Consider the following 21,997-nt stretch of genomic DNA (forward strand, 5'->3'; position numbering starts at 1 on the left):
GGACAGCTCGCCTCCTGGTCCTGGTCGTCCTCGACGTTCCCTGGTCCTCGTGGCTGCAGCGACAAGCTTCACCTTCACCTGCAATCTTCACGACATCGCCTGGTTCCTTCCTGGTTCCACGTGGTCACTGGCTAGTGACCTTGACTCTGTCCCTTCTGCTTGCAGGTCTCCTCTCTTCTTGATCCCAGCCTTGGGATCCACCGGACACTCTTCACTGACTGCCTGTCAGCATCTTTCTTCAGGCATCCATAGGAGTCGACGACGAAACCCGACGCAACTTCACCCCTATGCACCCGCAGCCTGTGGGCTAGGTAACTTGGGTACTCCGGTGCTCATCAGGATAGTAACTATCCTAGTGTCTAGTTTTCCAGTCTCGACTTCCTAGCTACTCCGGAAGTGTCCTAAATCTATCTATTTCTGAACTGTACTATTGCTATTGACTTTTACGCATTACGCGTGAGTGTTTCCACTCTGCACCTGAATCCCGTGGGCCTTCCACTTCCTAACCTTTGGTAGTATAGTGTAGCCCCAGCGATTCCCTAGGCCTAGGCCTATCCTATTTCCGTGACAGTGGTCCTTATACCACTTACTTAGTATATGGTTTGCGTGGCCCCTAGGGCCTAACTATATTACTTACCTGTGTGACTGAATGTATGCATAAATAAGACTGTGTTGTACTTACCTCTAATCTCATAAAGAGTGCTGAGGGTTTGACTAGAATAAATACACTTTATTTTATATATATACCTGTTGTGGTGTCCTTTCATTTGGTATTCAAGGGATTATATATGGTATCACAGCTGGCTTCACATGCCATTCAGAGTTTAGCCTAAGACTGCTCTTGTCCTTGCTACCACTAGGATAGCTGGTCTATAAGGTTGACTTTACAACCAATCACCATAAGGGTATTTGGACTGATATAAGGTGTACACTAGAACTAGTGACATCATACATCAGGCCAACTTCTCACAGGGAAGACTCACACAATTCCTACATGTCTGGAACTCCATTACTACAGACAAGTGGGTAAGACAAATTATCCAATCTGGTTATTGCCTACCACTCACAAATACCCCACCCAACATACCTCCCAGACATCGTCCAATGTCACAAGAACATCTTACACTCCTCAAGCAACAAGTTCTTTCCTTACTTCAAAAACGTGCAATAGAGCCAGTTCCGCTCCAACATCAGGGCACAGGAGTATACTCTCTATACTTTCTAATCCCCAAAAAGGACGACACATTAAGACCCATACTCGACCTCCGACTACTCAATCAGTATATTCACTCGGATCATTTCCATATGATCACTCTTCAGCAAGTGCTCCCACTACTACAACAAGGCGATTTCCTTGCCACACTAGACCTCAAGGACGCCTATTTTCACATTCCCATGCACCCTGCTCACAGGAAGTACCTAAGATTTGTGGTGGACGGACAGCACGATCAGTTTACTGTCCTCCCATTCGGAGTGACTACTGCACCTAGAGTCTTTACAAAATGCCTAGCAGTAGTAGCAGCACATCTCAGGAGACAACAAATTCATGTCTTCCCTTATCTCGACGATTGGATCATAAAAGCCAATTCATTCAGCAAATGCGTTCTACATACTCCCCAAACTATCCAAATCTTACACAACCTGGGATTTACCATCAATTATCCCAAATCTCAACTACATCCCTCCCACATACATCAATATCTGGGAGCTACCATAAATACCTCCAAAGCCATAGCTTACCCCAGCCCAACCAGGATAGCCAACATACAAGCTCTAATCTTAAAATTCAAACCCCACCACTCTCTTCCAGCCAGAGTGTTCATGCAACTATTAGGCATGATGGCCTCATGCGTCTTCATTGTGCCTTATGCACGACTTCAAATGCGTCCCTTACAAGAGTGTCTCGCACGTCAGTGGAATCAGGCTCACGGACAACTCTCCGATCTGGTGTTGGTGGACAGCCACTCCCATCGCTCACTAACATGGTGGAACACCATAAACCTGTCCAAAGGGAGAACGTTCCTAGAGCCTCTTCCACAGATAGTGCTGACAACCGACGCATCTCTTACAGGGTGGGGAGCCCATCTCCTAGGACACACCACTCAGTGCAAATGGACCACACAACAAAAACTGCTCCATATCAATTACCTAGAACTTCTAGCAGTGTTCCTGGCGTTGAAGTCATTCCAACCCCATCTAAAGAACAAGGCTGTCCTAATCCGGACGGACAACATGACAGCCATGTATTACATACAAAAATAGGGGGGGGACACACTCTCTCCAGCTCTCACACCTAGCACAGAGCATTTGGAGATGGGCAATTCCCCAGAACATCTACCTACTTGCAGAACACCTTCCAGGGGTTCACAACCAAATTGCCGATTTGTTGAGTCGACAGACACAGCAAATCCACAAATGGGAATTACACCCACAAGTCCTACTCCCATTCTTCCACAAATGGGGTCAACCAGACATAGACCTGTTCGCCACACACGAAAACGCACAATGCCCAACCTTCGCCGCCAGGTATCCCCATCCACAGTCAAAGGGCAATGCGATATGGATGAACTGGTCAGGCAGATTTGCGTACGCTTTTCCGCCTCTCCCACTCATTCCATTCATAGTACGCAAGCTCAGGCAACAGTCCCTCAAGCTGATACTAGTGGCTCCTACTTGGGCACGTCAACCCTGGTTCACAACACTACTGGAACTCTCCTTAGTTCCACATCAAAAGTTGAACCTCTCCCCGTCCTTTCTAACCCAGAACCATGGAGAAATCAAACACCCAGATCCACAACAACTCAACCTAGCGATCTGGCTCCTGAAGTCCTAGAGTTACCTCAACCTACCACCGGACTGCATGAATATTATTAAAGAGGCCAGAAGGCCTACTACCAGAGCGTGCTATGCAGCTAAATGGAAAAGATTTGCCATTTACTGCACTAACAATGACATACGCCCACTAGACGCATCCATCCAAAACATCATTTGCTACATACTACACTTGCAAAGTTGTAATCTAGCGTATTCTTCCATACGCCTCCACCTAGCAGCATTAGCAGCCTACTTGCAAAATCGCCAACACTTGTCACTATTTAAAGTGCCCGCAATCAAAGCCTTCATGGAAGGTCTTAAAAGAATCATTCCTCCAAGACTACCACCCTCTCCAGTGTGGAATCTAAATATTGTGCTCACTAGGCTAATGGGTCCTCCATTTGAGCCTCTACATAAATGCGAGCTACAATTTCTTACATGGAAAGTGGCTTTCCTTATTGCTATCACATCCCTTAGACGGGTAAGTGAATTACAAGCATTAACCATACAAGAACCATTCCTACAGTTACATCGTAACAAAGTGGTTCTTTCTACCAAAAGTCATTTCTCCATTCCATCTTAATCAATCAGTCGAGCTACCAGTATTCTTCCCAAATCCCGATTCTGTAGCTGAACAAGCTCTTCATACCTTAGACTTTAGAAGAGCCCTTCTTTATTACATCGACAGAACCAAATCTTTCCGCAAAACCAAGCAATTGTTTGTGGCCTTCTCCCCACCACATAAAGGCAACCCCATTTCCAAATCAGGGATAGCCAGGTGGATAGTTAAATGTATCCAAATTTGTTACCAAAAGGCTAAACGCACTCTTACAGTTCCCCCTAGAGCGCACTCCACACGCAAAATAGGGGCTTCCATGGCATTCTTAGGAAACATTCCCATAGAAGATATTTGTAAGGCAGCCACATGGTCAACACCACACACCTTCACTAAACACTACTGTGTTGACGTGCAAGCAAAGCAACAAGCTTCTGTGGGTCAGGCTGTCCTTAAAACCTTATTCCAAACTGCTGCAACGGATACAGGCGACCACCGCTAGGGGAGATACTGCTGTATAATCTATCCTAAGTGTGTGATCTGCAGCTAATATGCCTCGAACGGAATATGCTACTTACCAGTATGCATCTGTTCTTGGCATGTAGATCTGCAGAGCCACACACGCCCACCCGCCTCCCCTGGACCTGTATCCGTTCCAGCATTGTCTTACTTGGACATTACACATGGACATCCTTTTCTTTATTCTGACACACTCCATCCTTTCCCATCATGGCGAAAAAGAATCTGAGGATGGAGTGGATGCCCATGCGCAGTGTTGTCCAGAGGAGGAGTCCCCTATCTCGAACGGCTTCTTCCGAAGACAACAACAACCTGCAATCATCCGAGCCCAACACCAGATGGCGATCTTATCCTAAGTGTGTGGCTCTGCAGCTCTACATGCCAAGAACAGATGCATACTGGTAAGTAGCATATTCCTTTCATGTTATCTCCAAATCTGCTCTTAGCTGCCAATGCAAATGGGAGTAAGTAAAAGAATGTTCCAACATGAGCCAACTTGTGGCTGAACTATAGAAAATTGTTGGGGCCTGATTTAGATTTCGGTGGATGGGGTTACTCCTTCACAAACTTGATGGATATCTTGTCCGCCCTATTACAAGTACTTTATATCCTATGGCACTTCTAATGTGGTGGACAGGAGATCTGCCACATTTCTGAGGGCGTATCACGTTTTCTAAACTGTAAATCAGGCCCTTGGTCTTTTTTGTTTTTTCCTTCAACCAGTGAATTTGCTTCATAATGATAAATGTGGCGCAATGGGCGTGGTCACACTGATTCATCTCTACTGGATGAAAACTGCAATTTATAAATGTTGAAAATGTATGCTTCACAACATATTTTGCATACCAAGTGATTTGTGTGTGTGTCTTTTTGCAGCCTCGTTTTCAGCCAGTCATTGATATCATTAGATTTAATAGAAGATTTTCTTGAGGTGGCAAGCACGGCAAAATTAGAGGGGAAACCTGGCTTTTATAAAGGTAAGTCTGTTTCTTTTACGTTTGCAAATATTATAAGAAAATAAGTGGTCGTCCAGCACCATCTGAGCAAATGTTACTTAATTTATGAACGATTTGGCTCTATCATGGTTATTTTGTATCAACAATAGTAGTGGGGATCCAGTCAATGTTGCAGAGTTGCCAATTGTATGGTGTTGTGACCGAATTGGGCACTGTTTGTTATTTCATTAAAGTTTGCTGACTTTTGTGTGCAAACAAAAGCTTTTAGTTTATTGAATTAGCAGTATTTGTGGATCAGAAAACAGTGGAAGAATGCTTGTGTTGAAGGTCTTAAGTAATAACCATTTTATCTGGCAAAGAAATAAACTATCTCTATTGCCCGCACCAACGCCGGAAGCCAAGCCTTGTAGACAGTAAAAATTAATTCAGTATGCATAGACTTGTTTGCAGGTGTTCTCAGACTGCCCCAAAACAATGTAACTTCTCACTCTAACAGTAAGATGGGCCTATCCTTAAATTTGAAAAACAGGTTATTGCATACCAGTTATTTAGTCACTTCCTGCATCTAAGACCCTCATACCCCAAAACACATCGCCCAAACCTGCACTAGCCCATTAGATTCTAATTTTCCCACTTAAACTGTTAGGGCCCCTCCCACTTCTAATCTTCAGCCTGCTGTTTCCCCTCCTCCTTTTAAATAATTGATCTTAAGTAATACCTCTGTATTATGTCATATATTGTCCATTTATATAATATAGTGCTACATTAAAATGAAATGTAAATGCTCACCTACATTGTGATTACCAGTAGTTATCTATTTAGAAGCTAGTGGTATGATGTTTTTCTCATAATGGCAACCAACCAGTAATTGGTTATTGTTCACCAAGCCTTCTCTTACAGTAGTTCTTGTGGCGTTACTACAAATCTATTTCAGAATTCTAGTTTCTATGAGTGTTTCAAGATTGTAAAATGTTTTTCCCAAGAGAGTGCCTCCCATCCCAGAGGTGGGCCTTTTAAATTGGGAAATCTCCATATGTCTCTCCTGAAAACCCCACCTTGATTGAGTCCAAAACCCCACTTGTGGTCGGGAGTGGCAGCCAGGCTAGGTAATGGACTGCTTCAGATGCATCCATAACACCAAGGACCTATTGATTGTAAGCATGCTACCTGTTACCTTCCTGTCTGGACCTTGTGATGTTTATCTGCTGTTATGGTGACTCTCCTTTCCTGACATTCCTATCAGTGGGATAGTTAACCAGTGATTCATTGTTCTCTGTCTATATACCGGAGATTCTCCAGAGATCTGCAAAGCAGGCCCAGATCTTAATTCTTTCACCATGAACCTTTTTCATGACTATTCAAAGAGCTATTAACTATCTCTGGAGAAGAGAGGGCTTGACCAAATGAAATTAATTACTGTCCAGGCTGACATGTAGACGTAAACCAGTTCTTACAGAATAATACAGGCAGCATAAATATCAGAATTACATTGTCACCATTGAATTGGCTTGTAAAAATATTCTAGTATTGTCTAGATCATCTCTGTAACTCTGTTCTCAAGATAACATGGGGAGTTATGGCATTTGTTCCAAAATGTTTTTTTTTCCCAGTAAGGAGAGGCTAGTGCAGCCTCTTCAATGCAATGATTCATTTAATATGGCCACTGCAGACACATACCCATTCCATTACGGATATGCCACTCATTTACACAGGCCACACCCAGGACCGTGGACTTCAGTGTACTACTTAAAAGTGTCTTAACTAATCTAAAAGTAGACTTTTTACATATCTAAAATGGTTCCCTGTGAAGTACTGCTCACCCAGGAGTGTCATGCCTGTAGACCAGCTTTTGAAGTCAATCTTGTGGCTTGTGTAAATGTGCATTGTAGCCTGTAGGTGACATTTGTAGGAAAGTACTCCTTTTGGTATGGCTACCTCCCTACATTTTGCCTGACTGCTGAATCTTTGACTGAATGTGCACTTGGTTCCTGCTAACCAGGTTCCCAGTGCCTGTGTTCTTTTCCAAAACTGTACCTTTGTTTCCACAATTTGGCTCACCTCCGGCCCACATACAAGTCCCTAGTAAAAGGTACCAGGGGTACTGAGGACATTATGACCAGACAGGGTCTCTAATGGCTGCAGCATATATTTTACCACCCTAAGAGGCCCCTCAGCAAACACATGCACACTGGCACTGCAGCCTGTGAGTTTTGGTGTAGCTAAAATTAAAGGGTCGGCCTGGCACGTTAGTTAGATTCCTTACCTTAGAATATCCCCAGGCGTCAGGCTGGATCCGGAAAGATTTTTCATCAGCAATAACCTTGCGCGTGGCTAGGTGTCGTCTGCGGCTCCGCGTCTGTCGTCGGCATCGTGATCGCCGGGATGACATCGTCGGAGTTCTTAGACGCCGGCCACGCCCGCTGACGTCAGTTCTTTTTATTGCGCGCCAGCAAGCACAGATCTGGGAAGAGCATACCCTTTAGTTATTTTTTGACTAAACCTTTTGGACTTTTTTGCTTCATCTTTCGAGTCGACCTAGACTCCTGGTGCCGGTAGGGATGCCCGGTTTCAAGCCGTGCGAAGCCTGTAACTGACTGATGTCGGTTACGGATCACCACCGTCTGTGTCTCTACTGCCTTGGGGCCGACCATGATGTCCAGTCGTGCCCCGACTGCCGGGCCTTGACCTCGAAGGCTAGGCGGGAGCGGTCCCGCAAGCTCCTCTTGCTCCGGCAGTCGGCTCCGCGCCGCTCAAGGTCCCAGTCGAGGAGGAGGTCGAGGGACTGGTCACGGACCCGAAGTCATCACCGCTCGTCTGGTTCGAAGTCCTCGCATTCAGGTAAGTCGAGGCACAGTAAGAAGTCGTCGAAGAGACGATATCGCTCTTCTGACTCCCCTCGCCGGTCACGCGACTCGGCTGAGGGTTTGGGTGGCACCGCCCACGCGGCTCCGTCGGAACCGCAGGAGTCGCGCCCAGCCCCATACCCTCTGGTCCCTGGGCCTAACGCGACTCCGGACGAGGTTCGAGACTTCCTAGTGGCCATGAGGAGTCTCGCTCTGCCGTCGAGACCTGTCTGCGCGCCTTCGGGCCCCGCAGGTCCGCTTGGGAGGCCTAGCGAGCCGGCGGCTTTGGCGCCGTCGTCGACTCCGGTCCCGACGCCGCAGGCCCCCGTGGGATCCAGGCCTGAATCCCGGTCGACACCGGTTTAACTTACGACCCCTCTGTGAGAAAGTGCCATCTTTCTTGCATGGTATGCCCCCACTTTTTGCTAAATTGCTGAATGTACTTCGATTGAGTGTACCCTGGGTTCCTGCCAATCAGGTGCCCAGGGCCTATGTTCCTTCCTTAAACCACCCAAACTCCAAATTGGCAAACCCTAGCCACATGTCAGCCCCTAGTAAATGGTACCCTAGGTACCCAGGGCCTTGTGACCAGGGAAGGCCTCTAAGGGCTGCAGCACTCATTGTGCCACCCTCAGAGACCCTGTACCCTTACACACACACACTGCCCTTGCAGGCTGAGTGTCTGGGTGCAGGACAAAACAAAGAGTCGACATGGCACACATCACTGTGTACCATGCCCATCACCTACACTGCCAAGGCATATGTCAGCCACCCCTCTAGCTGGGTGCATTACGCCTATGGTGTGGGCACAGGAGCAGGAGCCCTGTGCCCCTACAGTACCCGGGTCCATTCCTGGGCACTGTAAGTGCAGTGCTGTCTTTTAAGAATACATGGTGCTGAGAGCTTGTCAAACACGAGCTCCACAGCACCATATTGGCAACACTGAAGCCTGGGAAGTTTGGTATCAAACTTCTCAGCACATTGAACCCACACTGATGCCAGTGTAGGATTTAATGTACTAAGCACCCCAGAGGGCATCTTAGAAGATGCCCCCTTACAGCTAACTTGCAATCCACGTCTGCTCTGGGGCTGCCCAGGCTGCCACACAGCAGACACGTTGCTGGACCCCTGGGTGGGAGAGCCCCTGCTCTCCCGGGCCTGCAACAATGCACATCCTGGGTGAGGTGAGAAATCTCCTCCCCCAGGATGAGCAAAGGGAAGCTTCAAAGGCATGCCGCCTCTAGGAGTTTCCCCAGGCCACTGCAACCCCCCACTCTGGCGGGAAGCTTGGCCGGAAACCCCATACAAGGACAGGGGATGTGCCAGCCTGCCCACCCCACCCCTCAGGTGGGGGAGGCGAGGTGAAGCACATCTCCGGGCTCTCGCCATCTTGAAGATGGGAGGCCCTACCCTATCAGGATTAGGCTACTGCCCCCCTCCCACAGGAGAGAGGCAGGATAGGGGGTGTACCCACCCCAGGACAAGGACCCATTGGTCCCTGGCCTTCACCTACCTGTAACGCCCCTAAATCTAGTATTTAGGGGCCCCCTGAACCTTCCTTCCTGAGATTCCAGATAGAAAAACGACAAGAAGAGCAAGAAGAACAAAGACCTGCCCTGCAGCTGCTAAAAAGAGAAGAAGACACCAACTGCTTTGGCCCCAGCCCTACCGGCCTGTCGACTCTCGAACCTGCACCAGCGCGGCATCCCACGTGGCCAGCAACCTCACCAACCCCGGAGGACCTGGCTACCTTTTAGCTCTAAGCCCCTGGGACTCCCACGAGTAGAGGCTCTACTCAAGAAACCTACTTGCTATCCCTGGCACCAGCCCGGGACCGCGGACCCAACACACTCTGCACCAGCCAAGCCTGGCCAGTGCCGGAGTGGACAAAGACCCAGAGGACGACCCCACGGCGACTGTGACCCAGAGTCCGGCACCCAAGGACCCCCCTCGACATCCCGGAAGAAGCCTGCAGCCTCAGAACCAAGTGCCACCCCAGCCGCGATCAACCAGAGGGTAAGATTCCCGACGTCAAAAGGCACCCCTGCACCCGGCGCCCTGCGACCCCCTGTGCCCAATCCCGGGGTACCCACCTAACCTACAACTACCCAACTTACCTCTCGAAGTGGTGGTGGCACCTGAAACATCCTCGTCCCCGAGCCTGCAGCCTCTTTCCAAACCGGAACATTCCCATTGATTTCCATTGAGCGCCCTAAGGCTCAAAAGCACCCTGCACCCAGCCGCCCGAGTGGCCCTGGCAGTGCCCTCTCTACACTAACCTACTTCCCCACTTGCCCTGAGTAAGTGACCAGGAGCCCAGCTCCCACAGCCGCGTGGCTTGCCAGACAGCAGCCACCAACCAAGGCCCCCCTATCCCTCATAGGATAACATTGGGCCCAACTCTCTCTGCACCCGGCCGTCCTGAAACCGCTGAGGGTGAACCAACTGTACCTACCTGACACTGGGGGACCCCTGAGTCCATGCCCGGAATTTCAACACTACCAGTCGAGTACTTACCCTTAAACCGCTAACTTCATTTTCCTCATAGGGTAACATTGACTGGCTTTTTCTTCAAAAATCTTCTAAGTGTGAACTTTTCAAAACTGCAAAAATTCACCAAAAATCAGCCAAAGTGACAAAAACGAATTTACTCACCTGCTCCTAGGTGAGCTCCCAGTGCTGGATCTTGGTGCCCAGCCCTGACTCTGAAAAGTGTTCACAACTATACTTACTTCTAACTCATTTTTCTCCCATAGGAAACCATTGTCTGCTTTTCTGTGAAATTTCTTCTAAGTGTCTACTTTTGCAAATTTGAAATATTCTTTTAAAATCGTACCATTTCTGCAAACGAAATTACTTACCTGCTTTTGATAAGGACCCCAGTCCTGGGTCTAGGCACCCAGTCCTGGATTACTAAAGTAACGATAAAGTACTCTACCTGCAATTTGAATTTCTTGCCATAGAGATCCATTGAATGTTTTCTGTGAAATATTTTCTAAGTGCTAACTTTTGAAATAGCTAAATATTATTTAAAAATCATTACAGTTATTAAGTCGACTTTCATCACTTGATTCTGAATACTGACCCCAGGCTGGTTCTAGGATCCAGACCTGGAATTCCAAAAGTAATCTGAAAAGTAATTTATTACAAATAACCTGAATTTACCATTGAGCTCAATGCATTGTTATGTTTAGGAAATAGGATTGTTTATTGCAACCAACTGTGACTGTTTACACAAATTTATTGCTTGAAACAAAAGTATTTATATTCAACCTCTCATTCTGAGAAAGTATATTTTTACCCCCTTGTGGTTCTAAAAATAAAACAAGCATATATTTTATATATACAAATCATTGGCCTAGAGTTCAGTTATTGAGTGTGTGAAACCATTTGCTGACTGAGTGTGTACAATAGATGCTTTACACTGTCCTCTGGTACTGCCTTACTGCTCGACCAAGCTACCACTTTTGAGAGTAAGGTCATACCTAACTTTGACCTCTATCAGCCTCTGGGGGACTGTGGACTCTGTACACCCTGTACCTATTAGGGAACAGTATATACAGAGCCACTTTCTCACATTGGTGGATCAGCGGTGGGATACAAACTTGCATTTGTTGGACTACTTGGTTACCATCTGATCACACGACAGAACTCTTAAAAATTGCCTTTAGAATTCTGATTGGTTTTTCCAAAATTACTAAAAGTCTTGCTAGGGCCTTGCTTAAGTCCCATTAGAATTTTAGAAAAATAAAAGTCACTATAGTCAGGGTAGAGGGTTAGAACTGTCAGGTTAGAATGTCTCAAACAAACCCAGCTATTAGTGATAATAATAACATGGACCTGGTGGAGGAGCTCGACCTCACACCTTACTTACACTTGTCTTTCAAGGAATTGAGGTCCTTATGTAAACTCAAAAATTTACAAATGGGTCAGCATCCATCCAAACAAGGGCTCCAGGAGCTCCTGGCTGAGTATGCTAAAGACCACCCATCTGAACATGGTGATGGCCAGTCAGATGAGGAAAGGGAAACAGGGGAGGAGGACAGCAACCTCCCCATACTATTCCCTAGGGAGGAGATGGCACCCATACCCTCCAACTCAAGACATAGCATCTGGGCACCTAGAGACCACACAGGTGGCTCTGGTCCCAGAGACAACACTGGGGGACCCCCCAGTGAAGAGGACAGCCTTGTGAGGCTGGCCAAAAGAATAGATCTAGAGTCCAGGCTCCTGGCTCTAGAAAAGGAAAGGAGAGAGATGGGTTTAGCACCCATCAATGGTGGCAGCAATAATAAAAACAAGGATAGGGAGGAAACTTCTGACCTTAAAATCCCCAAAGGGATTGTCCCTAAATTTGAGGAAGGTGATGATATCACCAAATGGTTCACAGCCTTTGAGAGGGCTTGTGATATCAGGAAAGTAAAGAAACCTCTCTGGGGGGCACTCCTGTGGGAACTGTTCTCTGGTAACTGCAGGGACAGGCTTCTGACTCTCTCTGGGCCAGAAGCAGGATCCTATGACCTCATGAAGAAAGCTCTGATTGAGGGATTCGGATTCACCACTGAGGAGTATAGAATTAGATTCAGGGGGGCTCACAAAACCCAGACCCAGTCCTGGATTGATTTTGTAGATTTCTCAGTGAAGACACTGGATGGTTGGTTAGCTGGACATGGTGTGCAGGATTTTACTGGATTGTACAATTTATTCATGAAGGAACATATTTTGAGTAACTGCACAAATGAAAAGTTGCATCAGCATTTGGTAGACCTAGGTCTAATTTCTCCCCAAGAATTGGGAAAGAAGGCAGACCACTGGGTCAAGACTAGGGTGCAACTACAAAAAGGGACCGGGGGTCTCAAGAGAAACACAGTAAGTGATGTGTATGCTAACTGAAGGTCTTCTTTTATCCCTGGCAATCCGAGCTGAGCATGATTGCCATCAAATTATATCAAGTGATAGAGCTAAATTGTCAAGCCCTGTAAGTCATTGTTATCACGTGGTAATCTGCCACATCCCTGAGGGTGACCGTTAAAACGTAAGGGTCTCCTCCGTGGCGAGCTCAGGTGCTCTCTGTGGATGCCATTCCCCACCGAGGCAAACAGTTCATGCCATAAAATGTGCAAAATAACATAGAAAAACTATGAAAAAACTATGTGGTGCAGTGCAGTGAAAAATAAAAAGGTTATGAGAAAAGATGTTTTAACAATATCTCTTTCCTCACACCTAGTAAAACCTGAAGGAGTTAAATCAGGCTCCTGCTATTACTTCATAGTAGAGCACTATGACTCCTTCTCTGAGGTCAACATGTTTCAGCCTAAGTGGAAGTGATCCAGGCTTTCATCAGGACCAAATCGAAGCTACTGCATAATAACCAAAGAAAATTCTAAGCACTGTAAGAAAAGAGAACCATACAACCTCGCTTGGTGCGAAGCCTTCAAATGCAGGATGCAATCATCACCTACAAGAAGATAAACCAATTATCATACTTTGTGCTATATAGGACACCAGAGACCAGCAGGCATATTATTACGTCCTTAATCGCTCAGATGTGTCCGCTTACCCTGATAGTTCAAGGTCCAAACCTCACCTCCCTGGAACCTTCCTCGGGTGTAGATGAGGCCCCGCTCTATAATAAAACAGGGGAAAATAAAAAGGAAGAATGGGCTCTTCAGCCAAGTTCAGGCTTAAACAGCCAAGGAAACCCCATCAAAAGTATAGGGTTCATCCGGGTTAAATACCAATTATGCTTCCCACCTTTACCCTCTTTAAAACAAGAACAAAACCTGTCAGATGTCATAGACCCATATTAATCGAGACTACTAATGTTATACAAAGAAAGCACAGTCGCAAACTCTCCTCGCTGTGTGCCTCTTGTGTGATACTAGATCATCATGGCTAACCTGTTGGTGTTTTGTGGCTTAATGGACTTAGCATCGCTCAAAATATCGAAATTAGCTTGTTATTTATTGACTCTATGTCTGAATACTTCGCTTCTGTTGTACAGCGGCGAAATAAGTATCTTCATTTCAGCTATTATTAGAGCATGTATTCTCACTCAACTACAGCTCCGAGACCTCTGGATGCAAGGACCATCTACTGAAAATACGTGTCCTAGGCTCTAAGTGAATAAAACAATGTCCCTAAAGTATGCATACACTGACCTGTCCGTCGGTACCTCGGGGCTCCCGCCGAGTTCAAGGAAGGAGGCACCGGAGTATAAAGCATCTGCCATTTAAATACCCCGTATTGTGATGCATCTACATCCGGTTGCGAGGGTGACCAAGACAACCACTGGGGGTGACCAAAAGAAGGTGGTCACAAAACCTCCCCAGGGGAAAGGTGGTGAGAATCCCCAAGATAAAAAGTCTGAGTCTTCCAAAGGGCCCCAAAAACCTGTTCAGGTGGGTGGGACCCAAACTACTCCCTATGTGCCCCAACCATATAGGGGGAAGAACTTTGATCCCTTAAAGGCCTGGTGTAATACCTGTAAGAAGCAGGGACACCTAACTGTATCTTGCCCCCAAAACAAAGCCCCTAAGGCACCCAGTACAGCCACTCCTGGGGCAGCAAGTATACAAATGGGATCAGATGTGTACCCTGAGCAAATCTGGGAACACACTGAAGCAAGTTTAGTCTCCTTGGGAGAAGTGGAGTTTGCCACTGTGGCTGTGTGGCCCCCCAACTTAAAGAAATACTTACAGTACCCCTGGGTAAATGGAACTAGGGTAGAAGCTCTGAGGGATACAGGTGCCAGTGTCACTATGGTGAAAGACACACTGGTTTCCCCTGAGCAATACTTGATTGGGAAGTCTTACCCAGTCACCAACGCTGACAGTGTCACCACTAGTCATCCCATGGCCATGGTAACATTAGGCTGGGGGGGGGTTACTGGCCTGAAACAGGTAGTGGTCTCTCCAAAGTTGCCAGCTGCATGCCTGCTTGGAAATGATCTGGAAACCTCAGCCTGGGCTGAAGTTGAGTTAAAGGCCCATGCAGCCATGCTGGGCATCCCTGAATTGGTGTGTGTGCAAACCAGAGCACAGAGCAAGAGGAAGGGTGAAAAAGTAGGTTTGGAGCCTGGAATAATGGCCCAACCAACCAAGAGGAAGGGCAAGGAGACTGGGGGACCAGCTTCTGTACAGCCAAACACTCAGAACCCCTCTCCCCCTGGAGAGGATGTAGATACCCCTGAGGGAACTGAGTCCATGGAGCTTGACCCTTACCAGGTTGAACTCTTGGGCCCAGGGGGACCCTCTAGGGAAGAGCTGTGCCAGGGCCAGCGAGACTGTCCCACTCTTGAAAGCCTGAGACAACAAGCTGCTTCAGAAGCCAGGGGAGATGTCAGTGGTACCCACAGAGCTTATTGGGAAGAGGGATTACTGTATGCTGAGGCAAGAGACCCCACTCCTGGAGCCACCAGGAGGGTGGTAGTGCCACAGAAGTACAGGGAGTTCCTCCTAACTTTGGCTCATGACATCCCCCTAGCTGGCCATCTGGGGCAATCCAAAACTTGGGAAAGGTTAGTGAGTCACTTTTACTGGCCCCAGATGCACCAAAGGGTGAAGGAGTTTGTCAGCTCCTGTGTTACCTGTCAGGCCAGTGGCAAGACAGGTGGCCACCCAAAGGCCCCCCTCATTCCACTACCAGTGGTGGGGGTCCCCTTTGAAAGGGTAGGTGTGGACATTGTGGGTCCACTTGAACCTCCCACAGCCTCAGGGAACAAATTCATTCTAGTAGTAGTGGATCATGCTACTAGGTACCCTGAAGCAATTCCACTTAGGACTACTACAGCTCCTGCAGTAGCCAAGGCCCTCCTGGGTGTCTTCACCAGGGTGGGTTTTCCTAAGGAGGTGGTTTCAGACAGAGGTTCCAACTTCATGTCTGCTTACCTAACACACATGTGGAAAGAGTGTGGAGTGCAGTACAAGTTTACTACACCCTACCACCCACAAACCAATGGCCTTGTCGAGAGGTTCAACAAGACATTGAAAGGTATGATCATGGGACTCCCTGAGAAACTCAAAAGGAGGTGGGATGTCCTGTTACCATGCTTGCTTTTCGCTTACAGGGAAGTGCCACAGAAGGGAGTAGGTTTCTCACCCTTTGAACTTCTGTTTGGTCATCCTGTAAGGGGACCACTATGTCTTGTAAAAGAGGGCTGGGAGAGGCCTCTTCAGGAACCCAAACAAGACATAGTGGACTATGTGCTTGGCCTAAGGTCCAGAATGGCTGAGTATATGGAAAAGGCATCCAAGAACCTTGAGGCCAGCCAGGAGCTCCAGAAGCACTGGTATGACCAAAAAGCTGCACTGGTTGAATTTCAACCAGGGCAACAGGTGTGGGTTTTGGAGCCAGTGGCACCAAGGGCTCTCCAAGACAAATGGAGTGGCCCTTACCCTATCCTAGAGAGAAAGAGTGAGGTCACCTATCTAGTTGACCTGGGCACTAGCAGGACACCCAAAAGGGTCATCCATGTGAACCGCCTTAAACTCTACAATGATAGGGCTGACATCACCATGCTGATGGTGACTGATGAAGAACAGGAAGCAGAGAGTGAGCCACTCCCTGACCTCCTATCCTACAGCCCAAAAGATGGGTCAGTAGATGGTGTGATTTTCTCAGACACCCTCTCTGCCCAACAGCAGACTGACTGCAAGCAAGTCTTGCAACAATATGCTAGCCTCTTTTCCCTGACCCCTGGTCTGACAAGCTGGTGTACCCATGATGTGGACACTGGGGACAGTGCACCTGTCAAGAACAAAATCTATCGACAGTCAGATCAAGTCAAGGAAAGCATCAAAGCTGAGGTCAGCAAGATGCTGGAGTTAGGGGTCATTGAGCCTTCAGAGAGCCCCTGGGCTAGCCCAGTGGTTCTGGTCCCCAAGCCTCATCAACAGGGTGAAAAGAGAGAGATGAGGTTCTGTGTGGACTATAGAGGGCTCAACTCTGTCACCAAGACAGATGCTCACCCTATCCCAAGAGCAGATGAACTGATAGACAAATTGGGGGCTGCCAAATTTCTCAGTACCTTTGACTTAACTGCAGGGTACTGGCAGATTGGCATGGCCCCAGGAGCAAAAGAAAAGACAGCATTCTCCACCCCTGATGGGCATTATCAGTTTACTGTGATGCCCTTTGGGTTAAAGAATGCCCCTGCCACCTTCCAGAGGTTGGTGAACCATGTCCTGGCTGGGTTGGAGTCCTTTAGTGCAGCTTATCTTGATGATATTGCTGTCTTTAGCTCCACCTGGCAGGATCACCTGATCCACCTTGGGAAGGTTTTAGAGGCTCTGCAGAGTGCAGGTCTCACTATCAAGGCATCCAAATGCCAGATAGGGCAGGGCACTGTGGTGTACTTGGGCCACCTTGTAGGTGGAGGCCAGGTACAGCCCTTACAACCCAAAATCCAGGCCATCATGGACTGGATAGCTCCAACAACCCAGACCCAAGTCAGGGCATTCCTTGGCTTGACTGGGTACTACAGGAGGTTTGTGAAGGGATATGGGTCCATTGTGACCCCCCTCACAGAACTCACCTCCAAGAAAATGCCCAAGAAAGTTAACTGGACAGTTAGTTGTCAAAAGGCTTTTGACACCCTAAAAGAAGCAATGTGCTCAGCACCAATTCTAAAAGCTCCAGATTATGCCAAGCAGTTCATAGTGCAGACTGATGCCTCTGAGCTAGGGATAGGAGCGGTCCTATCCCAGACCAATGATGAAGGCCAAGACCAACCTGTTGCTTTTATAAGCAGAAGACTACTCCCTAGAGAGCAGCGTTGGAGTGCCATTGAGAGGGAGGCCTTTGCTGTGGTTTGGTCCCTGAAGAAGCTGAGGCCATACTTGTTTGGCACTCACTTCCTAGTTCAAACTGACCACAGACCTCTCAGATGGCTAATGCAGATGAAAGGGGAAAATCCAAAACTACTGAGGTGGTCCATCTCCCTACAGGGAATGGACTTTGAAGTGGAACACAGACCAGGGACTGCCCATGCCAATGCAGATGGACTTTCCAGGTTCTTCCACTTAGACAATGAAGACTCCATAGGACAAGGTTAGTCTCATCACCTTTCGTTTGGGGGGGGGGGTTGTGTGAGAAAGTGCCATCTTTCTTGCATGGTATGCCCCCACTTTTTGCTAAATTGCTGAATGTACTTCGATTGAGTGTACCCTGGGTTCCTGCCAATCAGGTGCCCAGGGCCTATGTTCCTTCCTTAAACCACCCAAACTCCAAATTGGCAAACCCTAGCCACATGTCAGCCCCTAGTAAATGGTACCCTAGGTACCCAGGGCCTTGTGACCAGGGAAGGCCTCTAAGGGCTGCAGCACTCATTGTGCCACCCTCAGAGACCCTGTACCCTTACACACACACACTGCCCTTGCAGGCTGAGTGTCTGGGTGCAGGACAAAACAAAGAGTCGACATGGCACACATCACTGTGTACCATGCCCATCACCTACACTGCCAAGGCATATGTCAGCCACCCCTCTAGCTGGGTGCATTACGCCTATGGTGTGGGCACAGGAGCAGGAGCCCTGTGCCCCTACAGTACCCGGGTCCATTCCTGGGCACTGTAAGTGCAGTGCTGTCTTTTAAGAATACATGGTGCTGAGAGCTTGTCAAACACGAGCTCCACAGCACCATATTGGCAACACTGAAGCCTGGGAAGTTTGGTATCAAACTTCTCAGCACATTGAACCCACACTGATGCCAGTGTAGGATTTAATGTACTAAGCACCCCAGAGGGCATCTTAGAAGATGCCCCCTTACAGCTAACTTGCAATCCACGTCTGCTCTGAGGCTGCCCAGGCTGCCACACAGCAGACACGTTGCTGGACCCCTGGGTGGGAGAGCCCCTGCTCTCCCGGGCCTGCAACAATGCACATCCTGGGTGAGGTGAGAAATCTCCTCCCCCAGGATGAGCAAAGGGAAGCTTCAAAGGCATGCCGCCAGTTGGAGTTTCCCCAGGCCACTGCAACCCCCCACTCTGGCGGGAAGCTTGGCCGGAAACCCCATACAAGGACAGGGGATGTGCCAGCCTGCCCACCCCACCCTTCAGGTGGGGGAGGCGAGGTGAAGCACATCTCCGGGCTCTCGCCATCTTGAAGATGGGAGGCCCTACCCTATCAGGATTAGGCTACTGCCCCCCTCCCACAGGAGAGAGGCAGGATAGGGGGTGTACCCACCCCAGGACAAGGACCCATTGGTCCCTGGCCTTCACCTACCTGTAACGCCCCTAAATCTAGTATTTAGGGGCCCCCTGAACCTTCCTTCCTGAGATTCCAGATAGAAAAACGACAAGAAGAGCAAGAAGAACAAAGACCTTCCCTGCAGCTGCTAAAAAGAGAAGAAGACACCAACTGCTTTGGCCCCAGCCCTACCGGCCTGTCGACTCTCGAACCTGCACCAGCGCGGCATCCCACGTGGCCAGCAACCTCACCAACCCCGGAGGACCTGGCTACCTTTTAGCTCTAAGCCCCTGGGACTCCCACGAGTAGAGGCTCTACTCAAGAAACCTACTTGCTATCCCTGGCACCAGCCCGGGACCGCGGACCCAACACACTCTGCACCAGCCAAGCCTGGCCAGTGCCGGAGTGGACAAAGACCCAGAGGACGACCCCACGGCGACTGTGACCCAGAGTCCGGCACCCAAGGACCCCCCTCGACATCCCGGAAGAAGCCTGCAGCCTCAGAACCAAGTGCCACCCCAGCCGCGATCAACCAGAGGGTAAGATTCCCGACGTCAAAAGGCACCCCTGCACCCGGCGCCCTGCGACCCCCTGTGCCCAATCCCGGGGTACCCACCTAACCTACAACTACCCAACTTACCTCTCGAAGTGGTGGTGGCACCTGAAACATCCTCGTCCCCGAGCCTGCAGCCTCTTTCCAAACCGGAACATTCCCATTGATTTCCATTGAGCGCCCTAGGGCTCAAAAGCCCCCTGCACCCAGCCGCCCAAGTGGCCCTGGCAGTGCCCTCTCTACACTAACCTACTTCCCCACTTGCCCTGAGTAAGTGACCAGGAGCCCAGCTCCCACAGCCGCGTGGCTTGCCAGACAGCAGCCACCAACCAAGGCCCCCCTATCCCTCATAGGATAACATTGGGCCCAACTCTCTCTGCACCCGGCCGTCCTGAAACCGCTGAGGGTGAACCAACTGTACCTACCTGACACTGGGGGACCCCTGAGTCCATGCCCGGAATTTCAACACTACCAGTCGAGTACTTACCCTTAAACCGCTAACTTCATTTTCCTCATAGGGTAACATTGACTGGCTTTTTCTTCAAAAATCTTCTAAGTGTGAACTTTTCAAAACTGCAAAAATTCACCAAAAATCAGCCAAAGTGACAAAAACGAATTTACTCACCTGCTCCTAGGTGAGCTCCCAGTGCTGGATCTTGGTGCCCAGCCCTGACTCTGAAAAGTGTTCACAACTATACTTACTTCTAACTCATTTTTCTCCCATGGGAAACCATTGTCTGCTTTTCTGTGAAATTTCTTCTAAGTGTCTACTTTTGCAAATTTGAAATATTCTTTTAAAATCGTACCATTTCTGCAAACGAAATTACTTACCTGCTTTTGATAAGGACCCCAGTCCTGGGTCTAGGCACCCAGTCCTGGATTACTAAAGTAACGATAAAGTACTCTACCTGCAATTTGAATTTCTTGCCATAGAGATCCATTGAATGTTTTCTGTGAAATATTTTCTAAGTGCTAACTTTTGAAATAGCTAAATATTATTTAAAAATCATTACAGTTATTAAGTCGACTTTCATCACTTGATTCTGAATACTGACCCCAGGCTGGTTCTAGGATCCAGACCTGGAATTCCAAAAGTAATCTGAAAAGTAATTTATTACAAATAACCTGAATTTACCATTGAGCTCAATGCATTGTTATGTTTAGGAAATAGGATTGTGTATTGCAACCAACTGTGACTGTTTACACAAATTTATTGCTTGAAACAAAAGTATTTATATTCAACCTCTCATTCTGAGAAAGTATATTTTTACCCCCTTGTGGTTCTAAAAATAAAACAAGCGTATATTTTATATATACAAATCATTGGCCTAGAGTTCAGTTATTGAGTGTGTGAAACCATTTGCTGACTGAGTGTGTACAATAGATGCTTTACACTGTCCTCTGGTACTGCCTTACTGCTCGACCAAGCTACCACTTTTGAGAGTAAGGTCATACCTAACTTTGACCTCTATCAGCCTCTGGGGGACTGTGGACTCTGTACACCCTGTACCTATTAGGGAACAGTATATACAGAGCCACTTTCTCACACCCTCTGCCGGCACCGACCCCTATGGTGTCGCCCCCGGCACCGTCTTCAGACAACGTCGTCCCCAGTTTTAGCCCCGGGCCGGGTCCGGCGTTGGAGCGGCGCCGTCTCCGGCGCAGATGGATGAGAAATTCATCTACCGCCTGGCTCCGTCCTTTCAACCTGGTTACCAGGAGTCGGATGACGGTGACGACTAGGAGGGGTCTGAGGACTGGGCAGACGAGCTGGGGGATGCCAGTGGTCTCGATACTTTCCCTGACACTGGCTTCATCTCGCCTCCCTCCGTGGCTACGGAGGAGGGTGCAACCTATTCTGTGGTGCTGCGCAGGGCTGCCGAAGCCCTTCACCTGGAGCTCCCTGCAGCGGCCGTGAGACCTAACCTCCTCACTGAGGTGCTTCAACTGCCAGTGAGCTCTTCGGAGCCTCTTCTGCTGTTCAATGAAGCCCTCACTGACGTTCTGATGGGCACCTGGTCCAAGTCCTCCACAGTCACTCCTGTGGACCGGAACGTGGCCCGGCGCCACCGCCCTGCTCCGGGCAACCCCAGCTTTCTGTCAGTGCACCCCACCCTTCTGTCAGTGCACCCCACCCCTGAGAGCCTGGTTGTCCAGGCCTCGACGTCCCAGACAGCCTTCCCATCCGCTCCTCCGGATCGGGAATCCAAAAGGTTGGAACAGCTTGGGAAGAAGCGGTTTTCCTCCCTGTGAGAAAGTGCCATCTTTCTTGCATGGTATGCCCCCACTTTTTGCTAAATTGCTGAATGTACTTTGACTGAGTGTACCCTGGACTCCTGCCAATCAGGTGCCCAGGGCCTATGTTCCTTCCTTAAAACACACAAACTCCAAATTGGCAAACCCTGGCCACATGTCAGCCCCTAGTAAATGGTACCTTAGGTACCCAGGGCCTTGTGACGAGGGAAGGCCCCTAAGGGCTGCAGCACTCATTGTGCCACCCTTAGGGGCCCTGTACCCTTACACACACACACTGCCTTTGCAGGCTGAGTGTCTGGGTGCAGGACAAAATGA

General features: G+C 48.6%; 1 protein-coding gene across 2 annotated transcripts in view; it reads left to right on the top strand.

The window, feature by feature from the left end:
- Positions 1-21,997, top strand: part of ATRX (ATRX chromatin remodeler) — a 1,501,634-nt gene that overhangs the window by 1,111,333 nt on the left and 368,304 nt on the right. For both annotated transcript variants that reach the window (XM_085608236.1, XM_085608237.1), the window contains exon 27: positions 4,766-4,866. In XM_085608236.1, the coding sequence (XP_085464362.1) occupies positions 4,766-4,866 (101 nt within the window). The remainder of the gene's footprint in view (positions 1-4,765; positions 4,867-21,997) is intronic.

This window comes from Triturus cristatus, chromosome 5_2 (genome assembly GCF_964204655.1).
Source record: "Triturus cristatus chromosome 5_2, aTriCri1.1, whole genome shotgun sequence".
NCBI classification, from domain to species: domain Eukaryota; kingdom Metazoa; phylum Chordata; class Amphibia; order Caudata; family Salamandridae; genus Triturus; species Triturus cristatus.